The following is a 13,704-nucleotide window of genomic DNA, read 5'->3' on the forward strand; positions in this document are numbered from 1 at the left end:
AACAATGTAGCACAGTTATTGTGAGAATTAGAGTTGTGCTTTCATGGCCTGGCTGTGAAGAGACTCCTTGGTCGCAGTGTGTAGCTATAGCCCCTCTCCTGCAGGTGCCAAAGGCTGCCCTTCCTGTCCCTGAACTCTGGACATGGACATGTTCTTGCTAAGACACGTGAGGCGTTCTCTATACTAATAACCTAAAAAATAAACATGTATGTGTTCTTAGATGCAGACCTTTAAATTTGGAATGACAGTGAGTTATAGTTTTAGAGTTCTGCTTTCAAGCCACCACTGAAAGAATAGCTTTGGCCTTTCTAGAGTTCTTCAGTGAAAATAGTTATCTTCAAGCCATCACACAGAAATGTGTGTGTGTGTGTGTGTGTGACAGAGAGAGAGAGAGAGAAGGCAAGCTCCAAGTGAAGGGAGCAGAGTGTGTAGAGGATGGATTCAGGTTTGAATAGCTGTGAGAGGAATGCATTACCCAATGAGCCCAACTTCAGGCTTTCATTTTCCCCCATAAGACTTTTTTGCCCAAGAAGTCAAAGTTACAGGCTGAAACGGTTATAGCTGATAGTCAGCTGTATGTTGAAATATGCCGGAGATATTTGCTCCTGTTTGTGGTGCCTTCTAGAAAGTTGCAGCTTGCCTGGTGCTGCTTTTGGAAGGTATATCTTTGCTACATTGTTTTTGTGACAGTTTTTAATGATGATTTAATATCTTATACCTGTTGCTTTGTATCTGCAAAGTTAAAATAGGCACTCAAAGACAATTAAAACATTTCTTTCGTCTAGTAATCTGGGACAGCACACTGGGCTATAATAGCTTTTGAGTCTCTGTTCCCATGTAAACTGTACACCAAATGCCAGTCAGCCCATGCCAATTAGTGCTCATGTTGCTAGGTCACCGTGGTCAATTGAAAGCTGCATCAATAGAACTTGAAAAGGTTTCCTCCCGATCAGACCTCCTGACATATTGAGGAGAATAATGGATGGGAAAAAGCAGCCACATCCCCTACCCTGGATTCCAAATACTCCACAGTAAGAATTCATTTGCAACCTGCAATTAACTAGAAAGAATGGATCCCAAGAACAACTCTGGACATTTTTGAGAATAAAGCCTCAATTTCCCGTCGTACACATGTTTACTCTTTGGATAACATCATAAATGAAGCCAACTTGGTGATCTTGGTCTAAATTTATAAGTGACTGAAAAAGAAATCCTACAATTAAAGTATATATATATATATATATTTATTAAGAAGTCTGACCTTTTGATTTATCTGCATTGAAGCAGCATTTTTGATACGTGCATGCTGCTCCTTTCTACCATCCTAGCAGGCACCGACTGCAAGGGACATACAGGCTGTTGTGATACTGTGTCTGCCACAGGAGATCCAGGCACATTGGGTTGGCATAGTGTTGGGAGATGAAACCTGCCAGTGTGAGGCTCTGTACTGTAATAGACTTCTAATATAGACATGGTACATTTCCACAGAGGAGTTGGGGCTGAGCCTCTCCTGCCGTGGAACCGGATGATCCAAAACCAAAACGCAGCCTTCCCACCAAACCAGTACCAGATGCTAGCTGGGCCTGGCGCATACCCACCCAGACGAGATGATCGTGGAGGGAGACAGGTAAGCCAGTGCGGGCTGCAGGGTGGAAAGCCTTCTGCTGCCTTTGTGTGCCAGTGTGCCTCCCAGGGGTCCGTGTCTTCCTACTGGATTTCTAGAGAAGTTACAGATAGGGCAGCTCGGTTCAATTTGGATGTCTCATATTCAAAATGCCTATAAGGTAAGCAGCTGCCTCACTAAATAGGTTTGTATTTTGATGATGCTGACGAATTTCCAGTCCAGAAAAGCCCCTTGTAATCAGAGCCAGTCCGAGTGTAGATACAACAGTTGCTGGAACACATTGCTTTTCCTGTATTGTTTTTTAATAAAACCAGATCTCTTATTCCCAGTTGCTAATTTCTGGGAAGCTGAAAGTAAAAATCTGCTATGCTCATCTTAAAATCTACTGCCTTAATTCAGCTGCTAACCCCTCCTCAAGGAAAGAAATTTCTCCCTGTTAATTTTCCATATATTTTTCTAATGAGGGTAGACAACTATACCTCTGAATGAGTAACAGTGGTTTACAGATCTAGTGAATCTAGTGAGTGCATGCTTCATTTTCTTTATAGTGTCCAGTGGTAACAGCATTTAAAACTGAGGTCCTTTGGACTTAGCTGGATACTCAGACCAGTGTTTATGTGCTGAAACACTTGCTCAGCAGCACGGTTGGCATGCTGAGGTGCCTGTGTCATGTTTGTGGAGTTGGGCACCTGCGGGGGTGCGGGTTTAAGTTGATTACCTGGTGAGGCCGTTGGCCTTCTGCGGGGCTTCTTAACACCTTTTTTTGCACATATTCTCAGAAATATTTTTTCCTCCTTAGAAGAAAAGCATCATCTTAACTGTAAATGTTCATGGGTTTTGAGAGGATGTTGGTGAGAGCTCATTAAAATCATTTCATAGAAATCTGCTTGGAATTCTTTCAACGCAAAGCCACAATTATACCAGCGAACTGAGGCTGTTTGTGGGACTGGCCTCTGTTGGCACAAGGCATGAACTCTCTTCAGAACTCATGTATTGTTGAGGCAGAAGGATAGGCTGGGCTCTTGTTTTATGGTTTACTCTCCAGTCTGCTCAAAGCTTGGAGCTGGGAGCTCTGTGGGTCTGCCTCCTCGGTGTGTGTGTAACAGGAGGCTGGGGCAGCACAGAGCAGCACCCTCTACTCCAAGCACCCACCCCAGCTGAGGGGACCCGTGAGGAATGTTTGGTCCAGTCAGGAACAGGGCGGCAGCGTGGGACCTTCCTCCTACAGAGGAGCCCCACCCAGCTGTTACAGGAAGGAAAGCACTCAGATGAATACCAGTTGGGAAATCTATGATCCTTTTAGGATTTTGTGGAAATTGCTTTTGTTTTTGTTTTCTCAGTGTTTTACAATGAGATACCTTTTTAAAATTATTAAATCACAGTTGTCGAAGTACAATTAAATTGCTTGAGTTCATTATGAAGAACATAAAATCTAGCTTCGTCATTTTTAGCAAAGTTCATATAACCAAACAAGGCCCTAGCCTATGTTAAGAGTCCACAATGTTTATATTAAATTAAACTATTAAAATGTTCTCAGTCACAAAACAGAGGATTCCCTGAAATGGAATGATGATGAAGGGGGTGTCACATTTATCTGTTGTTGAGAAATGTCATTTGCAAGCATACTAGAATATGTAATAAATGTTGCATGAGTTCATTGCATGTCTCTAGTATATTGCGTGATGTTCCGCTATTTATTGCTAAAGCAGAATGGCTTCCTAGTGTTGTCATTCTGAAGGTTGTGTGGGTACCCTACTACTGTGTGCTCAGAGTGGCCCCTGGGGTGGTGGGAGGACGGACTACTGCGCTCCACACATGTCTGCATTTACCGTGTCTCAGGACCGCCTTCGTGGGGCTTGCTTCAGGCTGGCTGTTCCGGGCTTTGGGGTCAGTTTTAATGATAACTTATGTGCTTGTCTGCAAAGATCTGGGTCAGTGCCAAAGTCTGGTTTGACAGTTTAGGTCCTTTGCAAGGGTGTTAATGGAGAAAATAAATTGTTTGTTTTGTGTGTTTCAGGGATATCCCAGAGAAGGAAGGAAATACCCTTTGCCACCACCCTCAGGAAGATACAGTTGGAATTAAGCTTTTGTAAAGCTTTCCCCAAATCCTTTCATCAGTCTACACTTTTATGCTATTTGTGAAAGATTTCTTTCTCAAGTAGTAGTTTTTAATAAAACTACTTTGTGTATTTCTTTTAACTGTGTATATTTCTACTGATCTGATCTCACTGTTTTATGTTGCTTTCCTAAGGTGTGTGTTGCATAATACAGTGAATCTGAATTTATTATTGCTTATAAAACACATTTGATGGGATAGGAGTACCGATTTTTTTCATTATGGTTAACAATCATACCAGCTGTGAATTTCAAAACACAGTGTATTCTAGATCATCTGAGATCCATGCTGATTTTTAATGCACAAGAATTAGGTATGAACTCTTGAGCTGGACCCTCAGCGAACTAGAGTATATATTGTTCAGTATTTCTTTGGAAACGTTTCATTAATGTATTTGTCTAACAGAAATTTCTGGACTTTAGTAAAAAAAATAAAAATAAACTTTAAAAACTTGTTTATTACTCTTTTCACAGTCTTTCCACTTTGAGAATTTTGACAGAGGGTATTGTTTTAAAAAGGTTCTTTTATAGAAAACAATTTTTTAATGAGATATCAAAAACAAGTCAGTAAAAAAGTAGGTTTTAAGAGAATATGTTCAGGGTTGGTACCATGATGTAACAAGCTAAATTTCCGCCTACAATGCCACATCCCATATAGGACTGGTTCAGGTCTGGGCAACTCCACTTCTGATCCAGCTCCCTGCTGCTGGCCTGGGAACACAGCTGAGGAGGACCCATATCCTTAGGCCCCTGCACCCATTTCAGAAACTCAGAAGACACTCCTGGCTTCTGGCTTAGGCCCAGCCTAGCTCCAGTTATTGGGCCATTTGGGGAGTAAGCCATCAGATATAAGCTCGTGTTCACATGCTCAGTCTCCTCACCCCCCTGTGTAATTCTACCTTTCAAATTATTTTAAAAAAAAAAAAGCTTAGCACTTGAGCACAATCCTGCCATAATATGTAAAAGTGAAAATAACTCATACAAAGATTTTAATCAATAATTGACACTATCATAAAAGCTTTTTGATTGGCTTGTTGACCACATACTGTTGCTGTTTTGTTATTTTCTTAAAAGATCTATTTTTATTTTAAAGAGTTACACAGAAAGATGAAGAGTGATCTTCCATCTGCTGGTTTACTCCCCAAATGGTTGCTATGGCTGGAGTAAGGCTGGTCCGAAGCAGGAACGTCTGCTTTCCCTTTCCTAGGCAAATCAGTAGGGAACTGGATCAAAAGTGGATTAGCCAAGACATGAACTGGTGCCTATTGGGATGTGGGCACCATGGTGGCTTAACCTACTGTTCCATGATGCTGGCCCTTAAGCACTTGTTTTTAAGTCTTCAAGAAAAGATGAATTGTTAAATTTATACCCAAGTCACCTATATCTCTTAACAATTTTTACTAAGAAGGCAGTTTCGATTGGTACTCATTTTCTGTCCTTGTTACAAAGCACCCTATTTTGTACATGTTACACTTGGAGCTCACAGCACATTTATGGGCAGTTTCTTATTCCAAAACAGATTCAGTCACACATGTAAAGATTGCTTTGATTTTAAGAGTTTCTCTGAACTCCTACCCAGTTCATTCCTGCTTTCATATTCAGGGAAAGCACACTGGTTAATCTTAAGCCAAGAGGCAAAAATCCCACCTTAACCTTGACTAGGAAGGTATTTTGATGCTTTTGAGTTCATTGCTAGTGGTGATTTGAATGAAGCAGAATTCTTGGTTATTGAGACAAATCCCTATTAGGAGTTACCCCCAACGACCATCCGATTACCTTCACCCTAGAATTTCTATTTTCCAAATATTAAAGATGCATAGCCAGCTAACTACAGTATTGTGTGGTCCAAAGGATCCTTCAGTTAGCTGTGTGCAGGTTTTGAGGTACTCCCAACCACCTGCAATTCTCCACTCCTACTTTCTCAGCCCTTTACTTTTGGTTTAGCTTTATTGTCAGCTGTCGGGAGACTTGGGCAATATCTGAAGTAAGCAAAATTGCCAAGTGGATGAGATGCCCTTGTAAACAGGTGGTGGTGCCCTGCAGGATCTGCTGGCTGCCTCTTCTTTCTCTTCGGTCTCTCTCCATCTCTGTTCAGCACCTCCGTCCATTTGTGAGTTCCAGAAACATGTCCCGTTTGTTCACACAGCACTTTCCATGGCTTCAAGTATACTATGTACAGCTGTAAATCCTCTAAATTCTGATGTAAAAATAGGCCAATTTTTGGCAGTTAGCTATATACTCCGTCATAGCCTCTAAGTAGACTATATCCCATCCCACCCTAATCTCAGTATGGATTTCCACCCCCCAAACTCAGAATGAGGATAAGAGCCAGTAAGAGCAGCATCCTTCCGTTTCAAGCTCAAATGGGGTGATGGATGTTAACGTACAAAGCCGTTGTCTACAAACGAGTGTGTTTGCCATTCAGGCTTACAATTCAGGCAAATTGGGTATAATGACCCACAGGTTAATTGTCGCGCAATGACGCGCAGCGCCTAAGCGGTCAGGGGAGCTGTGGCTTCGCAGCAGCGGGCGGAATAGTGGTCAAGACCTAGAACCGCGGCGCTGGCCATCCAGCTGCTTCTTGAAGTCAAGGTCTCAGTTCCTGGGCTGGTTGGAAAGTGCCAGGCCCTCAGTGCATTTGGTGTTCCAACACCCAGGTCTCCCCTGCACCTTGCTCTCTTGCTCGCCTTCTGGGTTCCCCAGCTGTTCAGTTGGGAGAGGATGGCCTTCCGACTGCGGCGGCACCGAGGCCGTGGTACCGCTGTGTTTCAGCCTGGCGGGTGGCGCCGTCTCAACTCCCTGCACAAAGCCCCAGACCGGCAGCGGCAATGTCCCTCGTTGCTTGCAAGGCTCACGTTTCAAATCTGCTTGTGCGCCGGTTTCCGTGTGCTACAAAGTGTCTGGTTAGATGTTCCCCAAACAATCCACTTGGCAGACTGCACAGCCACTTCGCGGCTCACCCCATAAGGCTCAGGGAACTGAGTGAGTGCCCGAGGCCGAACTCTCTAGGGGATGATGGACTGCTCTGTGGGCAGAAAGGTCAAGGAATGAATGAAATCTCACAGGGCCGGTTCACCTAGGGCGAAGCTTGTTCCCCCAAGCATAGCGGCATAGTGAGAGCCGACACAGAGCTAGTAATCCCTTCACCCTCGCTGTGTGGCATCAGCTGTTCCTTACAACCGCCTGAGAGTTCCACAAGTTACATTTGGGCAACAATAGTGTTTAACGTTTTATTAGAAATCACTTAAACAATGACTAAGACTAAGACGTTACATGGAGTTAAGTGCGCGCATGCACACACACACAACCAAATAAAACAAAAAAACCTCTTCTGGAAACTACTATTACCTCTAAAGAATAAATTTAAAAAGTGATCCTCTAGAGGCTTACCAAATAAAACTACTCAATATTTTAGAAACTGTATCTCAATTCTCTGTGTCACTGGATTTGGGGATGGCATGCCACCATCTTTGGAAAAAAGAAAAAATCTGGACTGTGTCAACACACAGGCTGCACCCACAAGCTGGCCTGTGCTCGGCAGCAGGAGAATACTGTGCAGGCTCCGGTTGCATGTGGAGTTTATGCTGCCACCACACAATGCCTTGTTTCTCCTGCTAACAAATCCACAACCAAAACGCCCGTTGATTTGGTCTTTAATTTTGACTCACAAATTTAAAAGTCCTTCTCCATGCTTGGTATGCAGTGAAGTTAACAAAGCAAGACCATGGAAGGTTTTTAATGAACAGGACTGAGCCGCTGATTTGCTTTAAATGGAAAGTAAACAGTCACTAACAGACTAGAGTTTGAACACAACATCTGTGTTGATAGAAGGCCGATTGGCTACTTGGGGTGACCATTAGATTTAGTTATAAGCAGACCCTTAAGTGGAAAACAATCGGGTTACCCCCCCCATACACACACCCTTCTATTTACAAAATATCCCTCTTGTGTCCTTTAAAATTTCTCTCACGCACACACATACATACATACACCACAGTTTACAACCCGGAGTAGATTATACAAAGTACCTGCAATGCCTGCTGTTCTTCACAACTTTGATTCTGGGTTTTAGTTTCTCAGGCTCCGTTGGAAGGGAGTGTTAGACTTCAACCATTTAGGGAATGGCCACATCTGCAGAGCCAGGGCATCTGAAACAGAGGCGTCTGCTCAACTCGGATGGGCTTTGTTCCGCTCAGACCCTGGGCCCTCCTTGCTCTTGGCGCAGAGACACTTATCCTCCTCTTCAGTTAATGAGTTTCACCTAGTCTGGCCGTCTGTGTTGTTATGAAAGCTCCGCCAGGCACTATCCACAACAGAAGGAAAAGTTCTCGCTCTGCATTATCAGAAGGGGGAGTTTTATATTAACTTAGTGTTTGAGGATTCAGGCCTGTTCCCGGCTCCAGGAGAGGAACACAGAAACTCGGCTGGGCTCTTACACTACTTACGGGGATGCTGAAAAGGAAAACAAAATGAGCTTACACCAAAACCATCTTTAAAGATGTATCTTCTTCATGATACTATTATGTTTGATAATTTCATCAGTTTGAGGGATTCTTTGTTCTGGAAAGAATTAGCAAGGAAAAAAAAACTTTCCATGAGTTTTTATCACCTGGGGCCTTTAAACCATCAGCTATCATTTTTCTAGGGACTATACCATAAAGATTACTCTAAACCATGTGGTTGTTTTAGAAACTTTTCTAGAAATAGGATTTCAGAATTGATACAATGACGGTAGTATGCACCTGATATAACACAGCAATTTGAAAGATGACATTCTATCAAAACCTTCTGAAATCTCGTATATTGTGAAGTTGTCCTGGCCTGATCAACATTTCCATAGGAGGTGAGTGCACCCTTTCCATACTAATTTGCTCAAATGATTTCTTTTGTGTAAGATGTTTTTAAAATTAAATTGCATTGTCCAAAAATTGACAGACACTGAAGCTGCGCCCCTTGTCTCTTTTTACACTTTGTGAAAAAAAAAATTTATTAGACACAGTGCAGACCAAGGTGCAAGCGTGTCCTCCGCATTTACTCTGCGTTCAAAAAGCTGCTCAGTTAGGTGAAATAACATGTTTCAAACCCAAACTGTATTCTAACACCTCCACTGCTCCCAGTGACTTCCTGCATTTTCATCAATTTCCTAAGCTTACCTTCTTCGGTATTAGCAATTTTACTCCAAAGTCAGTTATGAAAATGACAAAATCAAGCTGAGCTGTCACATCAAGCCATACACATACACACACACACACACACAGAACTCTATACCCTTAATGAAAAAGAAATGACCAGTTGACTTTTAGGAAAAAGTACTTAAGGTTCTTTTAAGTTATATTTAAATATCCATTTGAAACATAGGAAATATAAATTGGCATATTAAAGAATAGATACATTGTTTGTACAATAAGACACCAACAAAATCGGTGTAACTCCTATTAAGTTTTAAACATGATGGAAAAATTATAATTTTATTCTTTACATCTCGATTACAGTTCAGTGAGTCGCCCCGTTCTTGGACTACGGATCAGTTGCCGTCAGCCTGAGCCATTTCACTTGGCCCCTCTAGGATTTCATTCAGCAGACAAGAAATGACCTCCAAGAGAGTAAACACCATGCCTACAGAAAGACAGGCTCTATTTATTTTATCAGTTGGCTGGGGAAGGGGGAGTGGGGACCAGATTCCATTTAAAAAGTCATTTACAACCTTTTTTCCTTGCATCTTAGAGGGAAAATCTTCCGGTAGCATAATATACAAACATTCATGTGCCAAATCGTCGTGGAAACATGTTGAAATGAGTAGGAGACTTAAAAGCTCTCCCAATTCACGGGGTCCATATTTTGATCTTGATGCCTTGGCCCTACGACCTAAATGGCAATAATTCCCCTGCGATAACGTTGCTGTGGGCATGATCAACCTACAATTCAATTTACTTGCAATCAAACACTAATGAAATTGCACTTGGGGGTGGGATGAGGAGGGGGGAGGGGTGGGCTCCTAAGAAAACGAATCTCCCAAGAGGAAACAAAACAAAACAAAACCACACTTAAAGCTGGCTTGATTCCGCGCCCCCCCCCTCCCTTTAAGAAATACAAATACCCACAAAGCTTTCAACTTTTAAAACTCTTGAGAGCTTTGGTTAGGTACGCGGCGGCGGCTGGCGGGGTTCAAGCACCCTGTCGCCTCATTTAGAGACTCCTGGAAGGAGCCGAGAACCCTTGGAAGCCTCGCGCCCAGGCTTGCGGCTGTCACCCACCGTCCCCGGTCTTGGTCTCTGGTCGCCGCGCATACTTCGAAGACATTCGGCTTCCGCGCACGCCGCACCCCCAGCCCCTGTCCGCCTTCGCAGTTTCAGGTCCACCATTCGGGGGGGGCCACGTTCAGGACCTCCGCACGGTCACCACGTCCTGCCATAGAGCAGGTTGGCGCCCAGCACGCCGCCACCGCCGCCGTAGTCCCCAGCGGCCGCGTCCAGGGCTGCCAAGCCGCCTCCGGGGCCGTGCAGCGCTGGCGGGCTGGGCGACAACTCCTCCAGCTCGGGCGCGGGCGTCGCGGCCGGCGGCTGCTGGCCCGCCTGGCCCGGCGTGGGCGTGCCGGCGCCGTTCTGGCACGGCTTGCCGTCCTTGACCAGCACGGGCACGGCCACGCGGCGCGGCGACGGCGGCGGTGGCGGTGGTGGCGGCGGGCCCAGGCCGCCCTCCTGCTGCAGCTGCTGCGCCGCCTTGTCCTTGGCCTGCCGCTTCATCTTGTAGCGGTGGTTCTGGAACCAGATCTTGACCTGCGTGGGCGTCAGGTGGATCATGCTGGCCAGGTGCTCGCGCTCGGGCGCCGACAGGTACTTCTGCTGCTTGAAGCGCCGCTCCAGCTCGTACACCTGCGCCTGCGAGAAGAGCACGCGCCGCTTCCTGCGCGGGGCCGCGGCCGCCGCGTGCAGTGGCGCCAGGGACTTGGCGGCGTCCGCGATGCCTGTCAGCGACCCCATGCCGGCCACGTTCACGCCCGCCGACGGCCCCATGAACCTGGAGACTGGGGAGGAGGCCCAAGGGGGCAAGGCCAGTGAGCGGCAAGGCCCGCCACCTGCCGCCGTGTCCCCTAGTGCTCGGCCCGCGTCCCCAGCAGCAGCCTCCCCAGGAGCGCGCGCGCGCGCGCGTGTGTGTGCCCCAACACTCACCGCCCCGGGGACCCCAGGACACCCACCCCCTCCGACCCCGGAGCCCCGGACCAGGGGTCCATCCCGAGGACCAAGCATCCTGGCGTCCCGGGCTGTGGCACGCGAAAACCTCGCACCCGCCCGCCTGCCCGCTGTCCCGCGCGCACGGCCCCCCGCTCACTTGACGAGTAGCGCGGGTCCGAGTTGGCGCCGTACCAGCCGGTGGCCGCGGCGGCGCCCCGCATGCCGTCCGTGTAGGCGGGCAGCTCGCTCATGTTGCCCAGGCCACCGTTGCAGTAGCCACCCATGGCGCCGTGAGGGAACTGCGAGACGCCGGGCGGCATGTGGTAGGTGGCGGCCGCCGCCGCCGCTGCCGCCGCCGCCGCCGCCGCTGCCGCCGCGTTGTGGCCCGCCATGGCGTGAGGAGGCTGCATGCCGGCCACGGCCGCCGCCTGAGACGACGACGACGACGACGACGACGAGGGCCCGGGCGGCGGCGCGCGGTAGACGGCCCCCAGGGGAGCCCCCAGGCCGGGCGGCGCGCCGTCCATGGCGCCGCCGAACTTCTTGTAGGTCTCCTCGATGGGACTCAGGATGTCGGACACGGAGAAGGGCGTCGTGTGCTTGGGGCTCAACGACATGGCTCGGCGGACGGCCAGGGTAGGGGAGGCCCGGGGCGGGCGCTGCTCGCCGCCGCCTTGGGCCGCGCCTGGGGCGAGGAGTCGGCTGCGGCGCGGCGAGCCCCGCGCGCTGCGGGAGCTGCGGTTTATTTTAGTCCGGCGCCAGGTTTACGACAGACTCGGGGGGCGGAGCAACATCCCAAACGAGCAAACAATGGTCATTGACATCTTTTTTCTCCCTCTCTCTCTCTTTCTCGCTCTCTCTGTCTCGCACGCCTCCTTTCGACCTCCCCATAATGGAGGCAAGAAAAAAAAAAAAAAAAAGGTGAAGGCCTATGTTGATGGGTGGGGGACAATTGGGTGCTTCTGGCCAGAGATCACCCCCTTGGCCTCGTCGGTGCTGCGCGTCTCTGTCTGCGACAATCGTCGCGGCTGGACGTGAGGGACGCAGCGCTCGTCCCCCGGGGCAGACGGAGTTTTCCCTCAAGTGACTTTCACGGTGGCGAAGTACGGGGTAACTGGGGAGGTGCCAGGGGCGGGGGGCGGGGAGCGAGGAAACGGGCTGCTAAGTTTGGGGGCGTAGGGGAAGGATTGGCCCTGCTCGCTCCTCGCTCTCCCAGCTCAGCCGCTCTCTGGCTCCATCATCTAAAGTGTTAAAAAAGAGAGGGGGGGGGGGTGGCTCTTGGTCCCACGATAAGAGCGCATAAAGAGAAGAGGTACAATGACCGGCCCTGCCATTGTAGGGATCCCTAATTTATGCATCTTTAAACCCTTGAGCATCATTTTGTGGGCAACCGAACGGACACTTCCAAATTAGCTCAGAGTTACCCAGCTCCAAAGAAGAGAGAAAACGCGCGCGCGCACACACACAGACACACACAAATTACACAGACGCGCACTTGTAAGTATTTCTGTTTTTACTCCGTAGGGATGGAGGTTGAGCAAGGCAAACACGACGCGTACAGATTTGCTCGAATGTGTTCCCCTGGCACCTGCAAGGGTCTTTTCTGCTTTTTGCCCATATTTCCTTTGCCCTCCTTTCTCTCGGTCTCTGAAAGTAAGTATGGAATCTAAGAATTCTTCTCCGTCAGGATGCGAAAAGAAAGGGGGGAAAAACCCTAAATTCCCCAAATTTTCTGGCAGTTTGCCATGGGTCTTTCTGTTGTGGTTGCTGGAAAAAATACTAACGTCTTCAAGGAATATAAAAAATGGAAAATGAGGGTGAAAGGGGGCTTGTTTATGAAAAACGTACGGAATCGCAGATAAATTGGTTTTGACAAAAACTTTGTCGTTTGGATTTGCTAATTTCCCTGCATAAGAAGGATGAATTTAGACACTGTGAAGTGTCAAATGCTGAACAAGACGAAGAATATAACAAAAGAAGTGTGCAAATCACGTGGAATGAATTCTTAGAAACGGTCTTAGAAACTTAGAAACGGTTTTTACGGTAAAGATAAAAACCAGCAATAAATAGGAAAATGAAGATCTCATTTTAAACATTTCTGGGGACAGAACAGAAAGAAAAACAAAATAAGAAGAGTACTTTTGAAAGCCAGACTTTAGCGTTGATTCCCCCACTCCCCTTATTTGGAAAGAAAAAGATGCCCAAGCTGACAGCCCAGCTTTAAGGGAGGTACCGCTTTTTCTGCTTGGTTTCAGCCCGTGGGTGGGTCGTGCTCCGCTTTCACCTTCCTGTTTTAATGACTGCTTTGTTCACTTCAGTCGCTGTGTCCATCTGGTTCCCCAGTGGGCAGTGAGTGACGACTAGCCAAGTGTCCAGAGTGATGTCGTCCTAAAATACACGCTGAAGCAACGGGTTGTGAGGTGCTGTGAACTGCGTCCAGCCAGTGGGTTATGGACTTAGGTGAATTCTGCTGACGATCTAATGTGGGGCTGCTTCTGTAGATCGCCCTGAACTGTTAACACTGGCGCGACGTCTTCATCTTCACCCGCAATGGAACTGCCTCTTTCTACTTTCTTTCTTTCTTTTTGGTCTGATTTCAATTGAAGATACACAAGGAAGCATGTATCTGTTTAAGCAGTTTCTGGGATCGTTCTGAAAACTCCAGTATGACTTTTAAATTTTCAATTTAAATTGTATTGTTTGCACATTTTTACTGGTATATGTGAAAAATAGAAAATCTTGTCAAACTTTCATCAAGGCAGCAGGTACGTTTAGAAAAGGAAGGAAGGGAGA

At 47.2% G+C, this 13,704-nt stretch overlaps 2 protein-coding genes across 4 annotated transcripts in view; one reads left to right on the top strand and one right to left on the bottom strand.

The window, feature by feature from the left end:
* Nucleotides 1–4,192, top strand: part of LOC121166653 (5'-3' exoribonuclease 2) — a 64,671-nt gene extending 60,479 nt beyond the window's left edge. For all 3 annotated transcript variants that reach the window (XM_040995877.1, XM_040995876.1, XM_040995878.1), the window contains 2 exons: nt 1,489–1,627; nt 3,642–4,192. In XM_040995877.1, the coding sequence (XP_040851811.1) occupies nt 1,489–1,627; nt 3,642–3,707 (205 nt within the window). In that variant the 3' untranslated portion in view covers nt 3,708–4,192. The remainder of the gene's footprint in view (nt 1–1,488; nt 1,628–3,641) is intronic.
* A 5,942-nt stretch (nt 4,193–10,134) lies between these two features.
* LOC121166654 (homeobox protein Nkx-2.4-like) lies at nt 10,135–11,540 on the bottom strand. Its single transcript, XM_040995880.1, has 2 exons — nt 11,069–11,540; nt 10,135–10,763 (listed from the first exon to the last, which is right to left on the bottom strand). Exons 1-2 carry the CDS (start codon nt 11,526–11,528, stop codon nt 10,135–10,137), a joined length of 1,089 nt encoding a protein of 362 aa, XP_040851814.1. The 5' UTR covers nt 11,529–11,540.
* Between the last annotated feature and the right edge of the window lie 2,164 nt (nt 11,541–13,704).

The sequence above is a fragment of the Ochotona curzoniae genome, unplaced genomic scaffold (genome assembly GCF_017591425.1).
Source record: "Ochotona curzoniae isolate NIBS_2020 unplaced genomic scaffold, NIBS_Ocur_1.0 patch191, whole genome shotgun sequence".
In the NCBI taxonomy this organism is placed as follows: Eukaryota; Metazoa; Chordata; class Mammalia; order Lagomorpha; family Ochotonidae; genus Ochotona; species Ochotona curzoniae.

Excerpts from the sequence above, each read along its gene's own strand:
- LOC121166654 (XM_040995880.1), bottom strand. The coding sequence starts at position 11,528 with ATGTCGTTGAGCCCCAAGCACACGACGCCCTTCTCCGTGTCCGACATC. Across the intron at positions 10,764-11,068 it reads GGACCCGCGCTACTCGTCAA|TCTCCAGGTTCATGGGGCCG; the intron begins GTGAGCGGGGGG and ends CCTCCTCCCCAG.